General features: G+C 33.4%; 2 protein-coding genes across 2 annotated transcripts; both read right to left on the minus strand.

The window, feature by feature from the left end:
• Window positions 1–474: 474 nt before the first annotated feature.
• On the minus strand, window positions 475–5,958 carry LOC104212702 (probable magnesium transporter NIPA7). The gene is made up of 9 exons (XM_009762049.2): window positions 5,658–5,958; window positions 5,474–5,530; window positions 4,908–4,998; window positions 4,665–4,825; window positions 4,452–4,579; window positions 4,158–4,295; window positions 1,928–2,020; window positions 1,218–1,338; window positions 475–1,113 (listed from the first exon to the last, which is right to left on the minus strand). The coding sequence occupies exons 1-9, from the start codon at window positions 5,785–5,787 to the stop codon at window positions 977–979; spliced, it is 1,056 nt and encodes a 351-aa protein (XP_009760351.1). The 5' UTR covers window positions 5,788–5,958; the 3' UTR covers window positions 475–976.
• A 1,835-nt stretch (window positions 5,959–7,793) lies between these two features.
• LOC104212703 (uncharacterized) lies at window positions 7,794–12,251 on the minus strand. The gene is made up of 6 exons (XM_009762050.2): window positions 12,018–12,251; window positions 10,203–10,256; window positions 10,046–10,115; window positions 9,221–9,261; window positions 8,146–8,205; window positions 7,794–7,993 (listed from the first exon to the last, which is right to left on the minus strand). The coding sequence occupies exons 1-6, from the start codon at window positions 12,081–12,083 to the stop codon at window positions 7,943–7,945; spliced, it is 342 nt and encodes a 113-aa protein (XP_009760352.1). The 5' UTR covers window positions 12,084–12,251; the 3' UTR covers window positions 7,794–7,942.
• Window positions 12,252–19,992: the final 7,741 nt, after the last annotated feature.

Raw genomic sequence — 19,992 nt, forward strand, 5'->3', positions numbered from 1 at the left:
CTACCTCTTATTAGTCTATGGATTTTAAACTTATATACACTGATAGCGTAAACAACAACATACCCAATATAATCCTATAAGTGGGAACTGGGAGAGTAGAGCATACGCAGACCTTATAACTACTTGGTGAGGTAAAAAGACTATTTCCGATAGATCCTCGGTTCAAGACAAGGCGAAAAAGGAAGAAAAAGGAAGAAGAAGAGGAGGAGGAGGAAGAAAGAAAGAAAAAGACAAAGGACAAAAAGGAAAAAGGGAAGAAAAGGAGAAGCCGGAAAAAGAAAAAGTAGCATCAAATAGTAACAACAGGGAAATAAGATAAACAAAGCGAACGAAATAACAGGCAAATGATAGAGATCAAAGAATATGAAAATACAAGAGTTCTACTGATACTACAGGTAATGAAAGGGGAACTCTCGATTACCTACTAGTCTTCTACCCTAATACGCTTATAGTGTAAAGTAAGTGAAAAATCGCTTGAAAAGAAAGGCAGTGTTATTGAAGTCAATCAAACATCATCTGATCTCAAGTTCATTAAAGAATGAAACATAAACAAAGACTCTACCCAATACTTCAAAACAAATGCTATACATACCAGATAAATTCCAGCAAAAATAGGGACAGAGAAAAGAGCAAGAGCAAAAAAGAATTAAATCACTCCTAATATTCAACCTTTCATCATTCAGCTATGCTATTATAGATATTTCGCAATTCGCGGCGACTACAACTGTGATGCTTAAGGATGTACACTAAACCAATATTTGAAACTGCTATAACTATAAACAAATTCTTTAGTTTTCGTTCTGCAACGAAAGCACAGCGAAAGCTTCCATGTGATGATCTCTTTCTTTAAGATCCTGCAAAATCCTTACCTTGCTGCTAATAAATCAGATGCAATAGAAGAGGAAATTGACGTGATGCAGCTTTCGACGTTTGCTATGGGTTGCATGCTTCACCTTCTAAAAGAATATCAGTCATATTAAACCTGAAGTTCCTGTCTTCTAGAATCAACTTCCTCAGAAGACGATCCACCTTCTTCTTCATGCTTAAGTGATTCCCCATTTGTATTATATAGTCGGGTTGATAATGTCGGGGATAAAGGTGTGTAACTAGTACCTGCATTTTGATATTACTTTTAGAGCTAGAGCATTTATGGTAACAAGTATTTGGGAAGAATATCAGTTGTTTCATAAAAAAATATAGTATAAAGAATAATGAACCTCGGAAAGATGAACTTCTCTCCATATCTTTGGTAACATGCAACAAGATGGTTCCGGAGAGCACAACGATAAAACCACATATTCCTGATATAATGCTCCCAACATTCTGGCCATCCCAGTCCTACATAATTTAGTGTAAATAGGTCGATAAGTATGACATCAAAGTTTCGGACAACTAATCATGTTCCACATTGTCAATGTGCAGAAATGTTTTTGACAACCCTAACATCATAGAATTTTTTGGCAGTTGGTATTTCCAAGTCATGTATAATATTGGATTGAGATGAGCTTATATGGAGCGATATGGTCAATTATGATTCAAAAGAAAGTTGATTGGGATTGAGGCATAATCGTTGTAGTTGTTGGTGTTATTTCCAAGCAGGGGCGGAGTTACCTTAGCAAAGGGTGGTCAGTTGAACACCTTTTGCTACGACAACAACCCGGTATAATCCCACTAGTGGGGACCTTTTGCTAGAACATTGTAAACTGTGTATATAAAAAAAAATTACATAATATATTTATTCTTGAACGCCATTACCGAAATTTCTAGCTTCGTTCCAAGGTCATGCTATTTTGTGACTGTCCGTGATTCTAAGACATACTCTTTGGGATAAATTCCCAAGAAGCAGATTAACTCTAATTGTACTCATCATTCTCCAGTAACAAGCTCAAAGCAAAGCAACAAAAGAGAAAAAGCTAGATGCTAATACCTTAAACATGATAACACTGGCAACAATTGTCAGTGTTGTGAACATAACATAGTATATAGGAGATACAACGGCAGTGTTGAAGGTATCAAGGGCCTGAAACATGGAAAGCAAAAAAAAAAAGATGTTAAAGCAGAGATATATCACTGTACCCTAGAAACCAGGAATCAGAACTAATAAAAGGAAGATGCTATCACACCATTTAAGATTGATACCATAAAAAAGTTCAAGAATAACTGCTATATTTTCAGGAAAAGGCTGCATAAAGTACCAACAAAGAAAAATGAAGCAACCTCTGAAGATTGACAAAGAAAAAAAAAATGTTTAATATGACTTCTACAACGAGAACGGCCTTCATAAAACCAATAGCATCTGCATGCTAATTCAAGACTCTTCAATTAGCATGTCAAGAGAAGGAAAAAGAAAAATCTCTAATCTGACCTGCTAAACTTGCAAAAATTCATAAACTACAAATATTATCCACGACCTAGAGTCCTAGACATATAGGAAATAAAAAATATTCCAGTCAGCAGTTTAGTGATTCTGAAGTTAACATTTTAGATACACTTTAAAGTTAAGGCTATTAAGAAACGAAAAACTCTTGATACTTCCACAAACATGCACTCCTTACACCCCCCAGCATTTCAGTAACTCGTATAAAAGCTTTTTAAACTACTGCAATATATGCCGTAGAGAAGGAAATTAGACGTTTTAGAGTCTTTATCTAGAAACTATTTTTTTCAAGAGATATATGATACCGCTTTTTCAACCTTCCTCAAATTCTTCTGTCACTTCTTCATTGCTTCATTGTTAATATACTTTGTCAATATCACTTAATATACTATTATTCTAGAAAATCAACTACAACGACTGAATGAAAATTATCAAACTAGACACATAAAGTTACTGTCATGATGAAATGATTTCATTTTAATGAAAATCAACCCATCAAGCAGTTTCAGATTTTTGCACCTTTCATAAAGTTTTTGAGTTGCAATGAAATGGTTTTGGCATTGTTTGAGGGAAATTCTAAAGTTGACAATATTGGTATTTGAAAGTAAGGAATAAGAAAAAGCTCAAAATTATGATTTTTCCGGATCAAAATTACAATATTTTTCTATTCAATAATCTGAAAGCATAAACTTCATGACAAAGCCTATCTCTCATGACTTGCAATATACAGAATTAGAGGCTGTCGTGTACTTCTCTGATGCAATAAATAGTCCACTGATAAATGACAGCACAATAACCGAGAGCTTTTGAAGGATATAATACGGCTGTGTAAAGATTAGAGCATGTCTTCTAATTTATAATGTTTAGAGCACCCGTGAGGTTCCTGTTAGTATAAAAGAATCATATTTTCGTGTAGTTCTCTACTATTTGATATACTTCTTGTATATGGTGTTTCCCCCACAACATCAACAAGCTATTACTTTATTGATAAAAGGAAAAGCACAACAAAGGGAGAAAAAAAGGCAAAAGAAATGAACGGATTAGAAATATCGTCTATCTTTCCTTGGGCATAATATCTGACAGTAAGCCTTGAATTATTAGCAAAGAAGCAGCAAAGGATTTGCATTAACTAAAAAATATCACCCAGATAGAAACGAATGCACAAGATGTTCAAAAGAAAAGCAAGACGATACTAATATACAAGGAAATGGGATTCCGATAAGAAGAGAACAACATTATTCGGAGGCCGGAGCGTACTTGGAACTTCCTTTAGACTTGAAACATTAGCGGGGGGGGGGGGGGGGGGGGGTCTGGCAAACAGAAATATTCTCAAGAGACTAAAAAATCTAATACCAGGTAAATGTAGATATGATAATTTGTACCAAAACTTGATGAACCAGGCTTCACGCACATATCATATAGAAAGACAGATATTTCTTACTTTTATTATTATTTTCATTAGTTAAATAGCAGTAAGAGAAGTACTAACAGGGTAATTTGCTAAAAATGTTTACCTAAATCTATGTAGTATCATAGTTTCTACTCTGTCTCCTAGTTCTTACTGTTATAAATGAATAAACAGGAGTACAAAGGAATATGTCAAGGAAGAGAGGGCAAAACAAGGAAACAGGGAATTCTAAGAAAGAGAACAAGGCGAGCAGAAAAAATTCAGGGCACACTTAGAATCTCGAAAGATGAATTAGCAGTTTAATTTGAAGATCAAGTTTGCGGACAAAAAATGAGTTACATCACAAAAATAGTTAAAATAGTAGCTGCTCACCTTATTGAGATAGTTCATTTGTGTAACGACACAAACTGCCACAACAAACATAAAAAACCAGGTTTCCGGATACATCAACTGGTTCTTTCCCTCAACAGTTAACTTTAGTGAAGTACCAAGGGCTTTAACACTCATAACCTGCATATTCAACAGAATAGAGGACATAAATTCTAGTGCACCTATGCAAACAATTACGGAGATTTTAGTTATTCACTTGACACAAATAAGATTTTACAGAAATTGCGCATTTAGAAGATAAACCAAAAGGCAAGAGCATCCAATTTAAAGTTTTACCGAGAGAGAACCCATCAATGAGCATATTCCAGTGAAAACAAGGACATTTGAGTGTCCACATTGAGGAGCAAAGTAGAAGACAAGAATAAAAACCAAGACAAGGACTGATCCCACGTAAAGCAGAAATGCTGGAAAGAAAAAGGAAATGAAGTTAGAAAAGTCTAGATGGTCGCAAAGGAACTAGACGATTTGGTCAAGATAGAAGCATCTCACCTTTCTGAGTTGCCATGTACCATATTTCTTTGACAGAAGAGATAGCATGCTCTTGTGGTGCGTGGATAACTATCACGATAGAACCAGCAATGCACATCACACAACCCAAAATTCCAAGAGGATGCAACTTTTCCTTCAAAACAATCTGAGCTAGTACAGCACTGCAAGAGTTTTTGGCCATAAAAAACAGTTAAACAACCAAAATTATATCTTCAGTCTTACCGAATTACCAAGATTACACACCTGACAATGATACTCAATGCACCAAGAGGGGTAACAAGAACCGCCGGAGCAAATGCATATGCCACAAAATTCGCAATCTCTCCGACAATCACTATGAGAAGCAAAACAACAAGAATATCCTACGGACAGTCAGCCAATGGCCAAGAAAGAAAAAACTAGACATAGGCCACACCTTACTTCTGTTAGGACAAATTCAGGAAACATATCAATAACATCAATGGGCTAGATGGTTTATTGACAGATAACTTCAATAACAACTACTACTATGCCTCAATCACAAGCAAATTAAGGTCGGTTATATGAATCCGCACTGACCATATCGCTTCATTAAAGCTCATCTAAGACCAATATTAGTACGAAATTATAAAAGAAAAAAGAAGAAGAAAGAAGCACACTAACCAATTAGTAATCTTACTTCCAAAAAAATTTCAATAAATTACATTCATATATACACTTCTACCAGTCCTTTCTAGCAGTCACTGTATCAAACATTCTAAGAACACACACACACACAAATGATGTAATTAAGAATATTAGGACTGCAGAAAACAGAAAAAAAAACTTACTTGTAACCATTCCAATCCACCAGAGGGGCTCCAAAAGATATGAATACCCACCAACACCTACAAAAAAAAAAACAAGAAAACTCAAACAAGATTCATACTACAGAACAAGCAACAAAAAGTCAAAAAGATTAAAACTTTACACACTTCCATAATAGAACAAACAGAAATTAGAGACCCGACATACCAGCTCTAACACCAGAGACTACAGCAGCTCTTCTAAGGCCTTTTTTCTTGATAATAAAACTTGCCCCTATAAACACACTTGAAAGCAAAGCCAAAATAATTCCAGTCATATTATCTTTAGAAAAAACCATGTCTAAAAAACCTCTCTTTCTTTTTTTTTCTTCTTCTTTTTTTCTTCATGGAAATGTGAAAATCATCAACTTTTCTTTATTGGGTCATCAAATCTTGAACTCAATCACAGAAAAGTTCCTTTCTTTTTTACACTTGTTTTTTTAATAGGATTGTATTGGCATATTGTATGTGCTGCAATTTGTCAGATCCAGCTCATTCTTGAAGATAGGAGAAATGGGTCCTATGATGTCTTGACAATGGAGGGAATACCAGCCTTAGATCATAGTCATCTAAGGTATATACTCATTCTTGATTCTTGTTTCATGTGCATATCCTCACATGTGATTTTTATGTTCAAGAAAATATGTACCATATTCTTTTATCTTTTCTTATTTTACTCTCACTTTTCCAAATTGACACAATTTTAATTCTTTTTGTCAAAAATATTTTATTTCTTTGGCCAAAAATACTTTTGTCAAGTTAATGTAGCTGGCCAAACTTTTAAAAGAGGAAAAAAGTATTTACGAATAGAAGCAGAAATAGTTTTTGAAAACAAGAAAAAATAGCTCCTCTTCAAATTATTTTTTCGAAAAGTATTTTTGAGAAAAATACAATTAAAAATATTTTTTAAAAACTTGGCCAAATATTAATTATTACAGGGGCAGAGCTATCGAGGGTTCGGTCGAACCCAGTAGCTTTGGTCCAAACTCTGTATTTGTCTTAATAATTCTATTAAATATGTATAAATTGTTAATTTAGAACTCAGTAACTTAAAAAAACTACAATTTCAAACCCGTAAATTTTAAATTCTGGCTCCGACTCTGTTCAAAAGTGATTTTAAAATTAATTAGTCAAACTCAAACTGTTCTTTCCCTAAAAGTACTTTTGAGAAAAGTATTTTTCAAAATAAGCCACTTTTAGAAGTTTTGTCAAACAGACTATAAGCCAGCTAACAACTTTTATACTAAATATATTAATTTACCATAATAAATAATTGTACTTTGTATAAATTAAAATAAAATTTTGCTACATAATGTTGTATGACTTTTTAAATATTAATTGTGCCACATAATAAATTTTCTTAAGGAATGTTTTACTGCTCCCTTTGTCCAAATTCTTGTTGGGTGTGAAAGTTAAAGTTATATATATATACCAAAAAAGAAAAAGAATCTAATGAGTGGTCCTAAATTGACTTTTATGCTCATTTGACCAACTTTCAGAGTAACAGAAATTAGAAAATGAGAGTCGTCATTTCTTAAAATAGGATACAAATACTGTGAAATTGTTAAATTGTGGTTGTGAAACACTGCGCAAATATTGAGTACTTTGATAGTCAAACATCAAAAGTTGTATTTGCTTGATTTTGATCAGACGGTTCGGATTATTTTGAATGGCAACCATTTTAAATGATACTTTTCTTTAAATGTAAGAATTTTACTGGTTATCGTGGTAAATTATCATCTACAATCTTGATCACCATTAGTGAGATGAAGAATATTTCTTTTGTTTTTCTTAATAATTTAGCTCCAATCTACTCATCTCTATGATTGATTGGAGTCTTATGTCAGTATATTACAATTCAACTGTTGCGCCTCAACATATTTCGAGGAGAACCAAGTAGTTCTAGGTTCGAATGGTATTTCATCCCTAACCACAACCCATCCCCTAATTCTTCAACATCAGTGGGTTCAAACCTCCACTTAGTTTCACCCAAGCTTCATTCTTGTCATAGATAGATCACCCAGTTTCGGGTCCATAAACCGTGACAATTACTCTATAAAGACACGCTTTCGCTATGGCTCCGGTAGATTCCCTTAACCAAGCTACTGCCAACCAAATTGCAGAGGGATCCATTGTGAAAAAAGCTGATACATCAAAGATTTTCTGGTACTGACATTGCCACTTGCCTCAACAAAGATGCAGAGTGACCCTTCATTGCTTAGTGCAGCGCAGTCCTATCATTAATTAGTAATCTGATAAAAAAGATAATTAATCTAGTGTAATATGCTAAATCAAAACTAAAAGATTTTTACAGAGTAAACATAATTTCACTAACAGAAAGAAGATATAACTCAATGTAATAATACATTAACAAAAGAGAAAATATGAGTTACACAATAGCTATATCCAGAGCATCAAGTGATTAAAAGTAACAACAGTTCAGGAAAAAAATCCTCATGAGTTCAGCAAGCTCCGAGCAGCTTCCAAACTCAGCTCTTCATTCACCTGAAAGTCATAAAGGTTTCCAAAGTCAACTTACAGCAGAACTTTTTGGGCGATTGGCTAAAACGAAATGAAGATACACATTTTGAGCGAATCATACGTAGAGAAAACAGGAAAATTTTCTGCTTGGGTTACTTCAGAAAGTATATACTTACAAGTTTCCTGTAAACTTGTTGAAACGCCTTGCAAAAAGTTTCCGCTTCCGCTGGACCCATCTGTAGAAAGCCAGACCAACCCCTTGTTAGTCGTTATCACAGATGATGTATTTTTCTTTTTTATCACTGAGAAATTCCTGAGAGGCACCTGGTGTACGGTTCATAGTTCCGTGGATAATATGCCAGCCCTCTCTTAAATACCAGGCTTTTAGCCTTCGGTAGGGATCGAACTCGTGATATGCAACTAATCTACACATCATGCGTTGTGGTCTTACCTCAGAGCCAAAGCCCCGGGGCTAGTAAGATGAAGTATTGCACATGAACCATCTGATGAAGTTCTGTTTAAGACATTCTCAATCGTCTAACTAGGATTACAATTTTTGAGTTCGACTCTCAACAAGAGCAATACTGCTTCCTGGGTCATTTAGCAGCTCCTTTAGTTGCTGTTCCTACCTAATCCTCCCTTCTAACATAGCACAAAGCATAAATGACTTTTGAATTAAATGTGTTGTAGTTTTAGCTATATTGTTTCGGTCTTCTAAGTCAGAAAAAATTCCAGGGTGGTGATCATTTGAACTTTTGAGATTTCTAATTCGCCTTCTAATACCTCTAACTAAAGCAGTAACCTAAACGTTTCCACCAAATTCAACTACTTCCAGAAGCCCACGCTAATCGAAAATGGGCATGTTGGCACCTCATGCTGCTGCTGGTTAAACTTGCATTAGTACTTCACCAACAAGGCAACAAAGCGCTCAACTTTCTCCTCAATCTAAAGGTATCAATTTAGGAGTTCGTTTATATATCCCTTTATATATCCTCTTTGATCATGATGGAATAGAACTATTTATCACTATTTTGATGATTTATCCCCAGGAAACATCATTAAACCAGCCCAATGAGGGAATTGTATTATGATGTACAGACCTAAGGAAACACTAAAGTAGTGGACTCAATCCAAAGCAACGTTTTGAAATCTACTCGGCATAGCTGGACAATGTCTGATAGTACAGAATAGGGAAATTCTTCATGATGACTCTACGCAAAACTAAATAAAAAATGATCTAACAGGACATACCTTTTTCTCAGCAGCTGCTTTCAGTTTGCCCCAAAATGCTTCTGTAACATGAAAGTGATTCAGTTGTGAGATCTTTCCATAAAGGTGTAAGAGATACAAATTGAGCAATCTCAATATTGCCAAATAACTTCATTACCATTAAAAATAATTTCAACTCTGAAAAGAATCAAAATAAGTAGAGTTTTTGAATTTTATTTTCAATATTAAGAAATTTAGATAGGTTTTTGGACTTCAAATTTTCAAACAAGAAGATTGCTGCAGAAACTTTAAGAGGGGACCTCCGAAAAGAGAAGAAAATGACAACGAAAGACAGTACAAAGTAACTTAAGATGGATATTAAATGACTGTAACAATCTATAAGAATATACACCGTAGAGAAACAAGCGCACCCTTAAGAAATACAGTTGAGTAGCTTGTTTAGTTTTTATGATCTAAAGACAACACTATTCTCATGCAGGTTGAATAATTTTAAAGTAATTACTACTCCCTCTTATTTCAATTTAAATGACACACTTTCCTTATTAGTCTATTCCAAAAAAAATGACACATTTTTATATTTGGAAACAATTTAACTTTAAACTTTTCATTTACCCACTTTACCCTTAATGAAAAGTTTTTATAGCCACGAAAATGTCATGGTCCCACAAAACTTTTATCCTTTAATCTTTTAGGACCACATATTTCAAAAGTCTTCTTTTTTTTTTTCCTTAAACTTTGTGCCAAGTCAAACTACATCATCCAAATTGAAACGGAGGGAGTACATGATAAAGAATAGTTTTTGGCCATTTTCACCCGAGCAAAGCAACTGATAACGTCATAACATACCACCATGATCCATTGCTCGAGTACTGGACTCTACACTTCCCTTACTATGCCCGTCTTGCAATTGCTTCACCTGATGAAGCTTTTGGTGTTAGGAGAAATAATCACAACCTGAAAGCAAAGCTTCAGACGATTACATATGGAAAAATTTCTGCCATACCTCCTCTTTCTGCTTGTATTGGGATGTTGATTGCCTTGATGTATCCAACTCAAGCTGATGGGGACAAACACAACACAAAGGAGAGTCAGCAGGTAAGACGATAAAAAAGAAAGCACTAGGAAACTGAAGAAGAAAAAGAACCAGCTGGAAAATAAATGAAACTAGCACTAGATGAGATCAATATGATCTGGATGGGAGCATGACAGGTATTGGGATATACTTGTCTAGAATTCACACTTTCACATCTCAGATATTTGGAGTCTCATATTTGGGCAACGAATCCTATTTCAGTAATCCCACATTCATTGAAGCAAAAGAGTTTACAGGTCCCACATGCTGAGCAGTTGGACATCCCTCCATTTCACGTCTTCCTCATTTACATCCAAAAAAAGTTGAGTTAAATCCCACCATACCGCAGAGTTTACATCACTCTTTCCTATTTTTGGACCCTAACAAAAAGGCTAAGGTATTCTACTTTTCCGAAGCATGTAAGAACATATGACAAAGATGGCAAGCCATGAAATCAGCTCAGATGATTCTTCTGTATTGCGTGACATAACTATTGAATATCCCAATTGCATCAACGAAGAGATAATACTAGTCCAAAGGGAATAGAAGACAAACAACCTAATAGAGCCTTTAGGCTGGTATGGACTATGGAGTGGACTTCTGTTGAGATTTGAATGCTTATGAGTGTATAACTGTAGATTCAGGACAGAAAGAAGCTGAAAGAGGACAATTGCTTTTTATTGTTTAGACCATATCAGTTAATTCTGTGAAGTAATAGACCCACAAGGGGATATTGATATTAATTTACAGTGATGAATTTAAATCACATTACCTACAAAATCAATTCAGTTTGACGACGTTTCTTCCAGTAAACGGAAAAGTCAGTTTTTTTATAAACGTCTCTTGCTTTATCGAAGGTTGATATAGAGAATAAATTCCTATATTTCTAATCTAAGCCCACCTACTGGCTTCTTTCCGAAGAAACACAACGTCTTTTTAAATAGATGCATGTAAAGACAATGTTGGCCTGTTAACTAGTTCGTGCTTCAAGGGGGGAAAAAGGAACAATCAAGGTAATGGCTTCAAAAGCTCCTTTTATACTTCACCACTGGATTCAAACTTCACATAAACTTCACAGGCTGTTTGAGTTGCTAAAACCACAAGGCCTACGACTAAAAATTCAGCACCCCAATTTGGTCCAAGATTCCATAAAGCAAGTTGGATCAACCAAAAAAATGAGAACTTTAGCACGATAATTCTATGAGAAGTTACACATTTGTCCGTTCGGCCAAAAATATTTACAGCCCATAATTAATATACATATATTATACACTAATTATGTATAATATATACTTTTTTGGGCGGGCGGCTATTTAAGTTAATTTCTCATAACTTTTTTTAAAATTGTGATTTGTAAATCCTGATTAGCAAAAGTAAACACAAAAACTGCAAATCTTTAAAAAACCTAGCAGCAAATTGATGATAATGGGGAAACTCAGATTGCTTAATAAGCTCCAAGTTTTAAAAAAAAACTACAGCAAGAAAACACCCAAAACATCAACTTGGACCTTAATAACCTTCAATCAAGTTCAAAATCAACTTAATCAAGTCAGCATATAATAACCTTAATCACACTACTTGAAAATTTGATAAGAACAACCCCCAAAAAACCCAGAAAAATCAAAAAAGATAATCAAGTGGGTATTAAGTGAAAAAGGATACAAAATTAGAACCAATGTTTCAATTTCATTGAATGATCTATTAAAGATTGCTCATTTATAGAGAGGAAAAAGGAGAGAGCTTTACGTAATAATCGGGAGAGCGAACTGCTGGGAAAAGCTCAAGAAGACGTCTAAATTCTTGCTCGTCCATTCTCTGCTTCTGCAAAAACTGCTGGAGAAAGTGTTCTGTTAAATTTGTTTAGGATGGGCTCAAGGAAAAGGAAAATTAACGAAAAAGGGATTTATAAGTTTTACCAATGAGATTTATAGGTACAAGTCGCAGACCTAATGCGATTTTTAAGTCGCATCCCTCTAATGCAATTTATAAGATTAAACTAATGCTATTTATATGTCCCATTATAGCCATATAAAAAAATTTCCGAAAAAGTTTATCTTTATTTATATTTATTCGATGGAACATCTTATAAAAAAAGTTTCTCCGATAAACCCTTAATCACTTATATATAATTAATGATTATCAATTTCATTGATAAATGTGGGAATTCACTAAAGCATATGTTTACTCAACAATGTTCTATTAGCTAAATTTGTGTAGGCATAAGTAAATACACAAAATATGTGTTAAGATACATTGAAGAATAAATTATTACTCTGTATATGGCAAATGTCTTCTTTTTTTAAAAAGAAAAAGCCATTCTCTATCGGAGAATTATAAATAAAGACCTGAAATTTTGAAAAGAAAATTTATTTGAATAAAATTTAGGATCCAAACTGGGATCGAGAACGCGAAAAAATTGAGGTGTGTCCATTAACGAGCATAAATTGCATTCAATAAATGTGATTTATAAATCTCATTCAATATATGTAATTTAAAATCTCATTCAGAAAATGTGACTTATAAATCAGTCGATAACTCGAGGACAGAACAAAAAAGATTGTCTTCTTTCTTGTTAATCTTGTTAAGAAATAAGCTCAAAGTGGCAATATGAAACATAAAATAGATAATAGATATAGAGAGGACGAGAGAATTTTCTTCTTATTTCAAGTATATAATCCATGAGCCAAAAGTGCTCTTTTTATAGTTATAAAGGTTCATCCTCAAAAACAAAGAATGAAGTTACTGTTATGAAATATAACTCAAAGTAGCAACATGGAACAAGGAAATAAAAGCAATTTAGTAAAACATGAACAAGAAATGGAGATAGAGAGAAGGAAGAGATTTTCTTCTTCAATTGTGTGTATTTTCCTATCTATTACAAGGCTTTTATATAGGCATGAAAAGTGAAGAAAATATGTCATGGAATATGTCATTGAACATAGAAAATATGTCATTGAATATGTCATTAAGCATTTGACATAAAGATCATGGAGGAAGAGTAGAGATCCACCATAATATGATATTTATCATAACACTCCCCCTTAGATGTCCATAAATAATGTGCCTCGTTAAAACCTAATTAAGAAAAAACCCTATGGGAAAAAAAATCCTAATGAAGGAAAAAGAGTACACATATTTAGAAATACGCCTTTTGGTTGCCTCGTTAAAAACCTTGCAAGGAACTCAGTGGGACAAAACCTTGTAAGGGAAAAAGAGTACACCGCGTATTAACTCCCCCTGATGAGAGTATCAGTTCACATCCTTCAGCCTTCGCATCCCAATCTTGTACACCAGTTTCTTGAAGGTTGACGTCAGTAGAGATTTGGTGAACAAATCAACCATATTATCACTTGAACGAATCTGTTGCACATTGATATCACCATTCTTTTGAAGATCATGTGTGAAAAATAACTTTGGTGAAATGTGCTTTGTCTTATCTCCTTTTATGAATCATCCCTTCAATTGGGCTATGCATGCTGCATTGTCTTCATACAAAATTATGGGTAGTTTGTCACACTTCAAACCACATTTGTCTCGGATAAGATATATTATAGACCTCAACCAAATACATTCTCGACTTGGTTCATGAATAGAAATTATCTCAGCATAATTAGAAGAAGTAGCCACGATTGATTGTTTAGTCGATCGCCAAGATATGACAGTGCCTCTACATGTAAACACATAGCATGTTTGAGATCAAGCCTTGTGTGTGTCAGATAAATACTCTACATCGGCATAACCAACAAGATCGGGATTGCAATCATTGCCATAAAATAAGCCCACATTGGTAGTCCCTTTTAGATAACAGAATATGTGTTTGATTTCACTTCAATGTCTCCTTGTAGGAGAAGAGCTATATCTTGTTAAGACATTAACTGAAAATGATATGTCACGCCTTTTAATGTTAGCAAGATACATTAGTGCATCAATTGCACTAAGATATGGTACTTTAGGACCAACAAGTTCTTCATTATTTTCATGAGGTCGGAATGGATCTTTATTTATATCGAGTGATCTCACAACCATCGGTGTACTAAATGGATGTGCTTTATCCATATAAAATTGCTTTAAAATCTTTTCAGTGTATGCTGATTGATTAATAAAATTTTTATCTTTCATATACTCAATTTGTAGACCAAGACAAAATTTTGTCTTTCCAAGATCTTTCATTTCAAATTCTTTCTTTAAACAGTTTACTGCTTTAGGAAGTTGCCTGGGAGTTGTAATGATATTTGAATCAACAACATACACAAAGATTATAACAAATTCAAATCCAGATCTTTTTATAAAGATACAAGGACAAATTGAATCATTCTTGTACCCTTCTTTCAATAGGTACTCACACAAGCGATTGTACCACATGTGCCTTGATTGTTTCAATCCGTATAAGGATTTTTAAAGCTTTATTTAATAAATTTCTTGGAAACATTAATATGCTTCAGAACAATTTTAATCATTCAATGATTTCCATTATACGCATATCAAGTTTTCATGCATTGCCAGATTAAAACCTGAAATAATTATATCCATCATAAGAGAACATGTCTCCATATAATCAATGTGAGGATATTTACTAATTTTCTTGTGTCACAAGTCGTCTTTATGTCTATCGACATGAACTTTTTGCACAAGAACACATTTATACCTCCATTGGCTTTATATTTTCAGGTGTTGGGACTATCCATTTTCATTGCGTATTTTTCACTTGGCCAATTATTTATCTGTTCAAATTTCATGACAGATTTGAGCTCAAGATCCTTGTCAATATTAATAATATTGAGCGCTACATTATGTTAACAATATCGCCGACGATCATTTTATATCGGTTCAATTATTACACAATAAATACATAACTTATTGAGATCTCTTTATCTTATTATTTTCAGGTACCTGAGCCTCTCACATAAGGTCTTACGAAGTGTTATGTCGCGGTGGTCTTCTAGAGCACGTGCCTCCTTATTATGACCATCTTGAACATTTGCCCCTCTCCTTCTTCAAGGAGTTTTATCTTTGGAACCGATTGGTCTGTTACGCTTCATGCGTGCCATAGACTCTCTCCCTCATGGATTTTATTCTATTTGGAGCATTAACAGCTGAAATATGACATTTAGCTTTGGGTCAGCAAATGCGTATGGCAATAATTTATAAATTAATTAACACTTGAACTTCAAGTTCATATTTTCTTGTACGAGGATCTATATGTATTCATAATAATTCATTTCACGTATCACTTTCTCAGCTATCCATTTTTTCCCCCTAATGTTGGGATCACCAACACATTTCCCAACCTTCTTTGGGAACTCATCTTTGTGCATTGTGGTGGCATACTTAAATCATATAGCACATTCATATTTCTATATAGAAATTATTTGGTTCCTGACCCTTAACCGATTGTGATAGGGAGAAATTTTCATAGCTTGGCTAGATGCGTACAAGTGTTGGTGTATATTAAATAATACATCTCATACCAAATTTCATTTTTGGGAGTTTTGTTCTCATAACCAACGATTTAGCTATAATTGGAGGCATACAATTTCCGCTAAACCAACTTGGATTTAAACCAATATTATCAAGATAAATCATCATAATTTATATTCTGGAATTGTGCTTTAATAGTTTGAGCAAACAATCTTGCAAAAGTCAAATTGCAAGTTGATAACAAATGCACATGTGACCATAGAATAGATGCAGCTATTAAAATCATATAATAGTAAACGATCCACATGGCAGGTGAATGGGCCCATATATTTATCACCTTTTATTCGTTCCAGAAATCAAGGGATTCAATCCCAACCTTAACTGGTATATCATGAGAATAAGCAGCACAAGAGAATTCTTGAAGAATCTTCTATTCTTCAATAAATGACAATGTAATTCTTAATTAATTTTTTGCATCATAATTGAACCGGGATGGTCAACCAGTCATGCCAACTAATATTTATTTTAGTAAACCTCTAGTTTACTTGTGGCATATAATTCCAGCATCATGCTTATATTTGTGTAGTACAAATAGAAAGAAAATCGGGTAATCTTTCATATTTACCCGGTATGATTATAGAAATATGAAGATATTCAATCTTTCTTTCATTTATAGTCTCAATATGCCAATCACTTTGACTTATACATTTGAAATTCAAAAAGTTTCTTTTGAGACTTTACAATATCAATGTCATGAATAATTTTATTCATCCAGATAGTAACAAATTAGTTTTTTCGGAGCTCTTAACAACTTTTGTACTGCAAGATCTTTTATCATACCATTCATATGGTAAATGTCTCCTTCACTGAGAAAATTATATCATAATAAATTGTCATAGTCAAAATTATCATAAGCAAAATCATTTCTTGCTTTAATTTTGCCTTTAATAATTTTTTATAAGGCATGCCAAAATATTTTGGCGTATCACATGTACGAGACCAATGACATATTCATGTAACCATACAATAATATTTATTCTCTTTATTTTACTCAAACTTCCCTTAAAGGTGAGTTGTGTGCTATTCATCCAATCATGCCTTGCATGTCTTTATTCATTACTTTTATCACATATTATCACATTCACCTTTAGGAATGGGTCAGCATTCTCAATGCTTATCACACGTCACATTCTCTTCAAGGAATGAATCATAATGAGTGATGTGCTTCATACCAATTTGATAGTAAACATTGCCTTCACATTTTGAAGGACTATTTTGAGAACCCTTATTGTTCTCCTTTTATAATTATTGTGATGATTATTATTATTTGGAACGCTCACGTTCATTGTTCAACCACTTGTCTTCATTTAGACTTATTATGTACTGCTACCACATTCACTTCAAGAATAGAGCTAATCAAGTGGGACAATCTTAATGCTTTTTCATGAAAAATATATTATTTTTCTTTAGTCATCATTATATCATCAATATGGTACATTGGGACTCAAACTCAATATCTTACCAATATAAAGGCATGTTAGGCCATAACAAATTGGGACTCAAACTCAACTCTTATCATTATGGAGCATCAGGACTTGATCTCGATGGCTTACCCTCAATCAATGGCATAATAGGATAAACAATATTGAGATTCATTCTCAAGCCTTAATTTCAATCACATGCCAATAAAATTGTACACAACTAATTTGCAACTTAATAAATCAAATTTGTTTTCTTAAATAAGTGTACAAATCTCAAATCAGCGCAAAGCTTTATCAATTATTTGTAGCATCTATATGAAATACAACCGTTTGTAGTCAAAATATTTCTTCTAAATTCTATTAGAGTTTAATTGGATCATAAAATCATTGTCATAATATTTATTGAGCCTCTCTCGAAAATATTGTTGTTTTCGGGGTATACTCTACCTATTGGATTTGATTTAACGCCATAACTTTCCTTCACTCAATTCAACCAAGCAATTAGTGAATAAATTTATCAAAAGTACAACATATAGGTAACAACACATATATAGTACTAATATATAAATTCAACATTTATATTACCTGAAAAGTGACATTATAGGTAATAACTTACCAGTTGTAGCTTATGAATCATTCATATAAAATACTTGAAAATGGTAAGTCAGTAGCAAGCATCAAGTAGATCATGGATACTCGAAAATACCTCTTCTAGTAGTCATACTAATCATTGTTTGCTTTCAAATGATACGACCATAAATTATGAAGTATACTTTCTCAGTAGCTGATTTGTTTTCCAAATTTCAAAGAAATAATTAATTAACCTAGACAAAGATGTGAAGTATTTCTTGTTTTCTTCAAGATGATTTATGCTTCTAATCAGTATGACATTTTTTTATTCTCCCTTTTTTTTTGGTACTATATGCAAGTGCAAAAATCCAAAAGGAAAAAATATTCATCCAAGTAAAAGAAAATATTAAAAGCGGTAGGACAGATTTAAGATAGTTAACACACAAATATGCATAAGACAACTTATATAACATATCCTTGGTTACCATGACATGCCTCATATCAACAATTAACTGCTACTATGATTTTTACATATAGAATTTCGAAAATTTTATTCCATTCATGTGATATGAAAGATGTAATATTAATATGTGCTTATGTAATACATGTATGGTATGAAGTTGTGTGCATACGAGATATTAGAGGAATGACAAGTATAAGATAATTATACATTCTTATGTTTCATTACTTACCGTATGTAGTTTCTCTTTACTTTCAACCATGAAATGATATGTATGGCTTCTGATTGCAATCTTTCCGGATGTAAGACAAGTTTGTAGATATATATAGAATTGGTTAGAGACTAGTGTTGATAACGTGTTATGAAATATAACTCAAAGTAGCAATATGGAACAAGGAAATAAAAGCAATTTAGTAAAACATGAACAAGAAATGGAGATAGAGAGAAGGAAGAGATTTTCTTCTTCAATTGTATGTATTTTTCTATCTATTACAAGGCCTTTATATAGGCATGAAAAGTGAAAAAAATATGTCATGGAATATGTCATTGAACATAGAAAATATGTCATTGAATATGTCATTAAGCATTTGACATGAAGATCATGGAGGAAGAGTAGACATCCACCATAATATGATATTTATCATAACAGTTACATATTAAATAGATACATATGAATACAAGTGATTCACATATGTGATGTAAGAATTAAATGGACAACCACTTTATTTCATTGTATTCATAACATTTCTTTCTTTTTCTTCCGTTGCTTGAGAAAAAGGAAAATAAACAAATATACTCGAAATAAACAATAAATCATGTTCGTTTGTAATTTTTTTTTGTCCAACTTTCATTTGAAAGTATATCATGGAGTTTGTTTGAAGTTTTGAAGTTTTTGATTTTGCAAAATTAGTTTTTAAGTTTTACTAAAGAATGGTTTTTTGAGCTAAATCTCGAATTTTTTTAATGTATATGTATATACACACACTGTATAATGTGTGCATATACACACATAGAGAAGGTTCTTTGTGTATCTCGATGATCATGGAATGTGTGACCAGCACATTGTCACGCCCCAAACCTGGGTCTGGACATAACACGATATTCGGTGTCTGACTACATGTGACCGAGCGAACCAACTAGCTGGCTGAATCAACATGTAATATCATAACATACTGAATGCGGAAGATAAACTAACACATGTTGATATACTGAAAGTCTGAATGATATAAATCAAAGTGCGGAAATACTAATACAATTCTAAAATATATTTGTAGTCCACATGGCTTCATCTGAAAAGCATGCGACTTTGTCTAGCTGTTACTCTAGTCTATGAAGTCTTTAATGAAGTACTGAAAACACTAACTGTCTGAAAATACTGAAGACGGTAAGGTAATGAAAATGCCCCGAAAGAACCGGGGAACACCAAATAGCTGGTACGAGAATCCTAGCGTTCTGAACTGTCAACCTGTAAATCATTACCTGCATCGTGAAATGCAGGCCCGGGGCAAAAGGGACGTTAGTACATTTGAATTGCACTAGTATGTAAAGCAACTGAAAGAAAGAATTATAAATGTTGAAACTGAGCTAATAGCTGAGAATTGATAATTGATAACTGAAATGATAACTATTGAAACTGAAACTGAAATAATAACTGATAGCTGAAATGATAACTGATAACTGAATTGAACAAAGGAAGTAAGGGTATGAATACTCCCTCTTCTGAATGATGAGCAACCTGTTTATCTGAATAAGATACGGCCTCGGGCCCAATATATATGTGCACAAGCTACGG

Source organism: Nicotiana sylvestris, chromosome 11 (genome assembly GCF_000393655.2).
Source record: "Nicotiana sylvestris chromosome 11, ASM39365v2, whole genome shotgun sequence".
In the NCBI taxonomy this organism is placed as follows: Eukaryota; Viridiplantae; Streptophyta; class Magnoliopsida; order Solanales; family Solanaceae; genus Nicotiana; species Nicotiana sylvestris.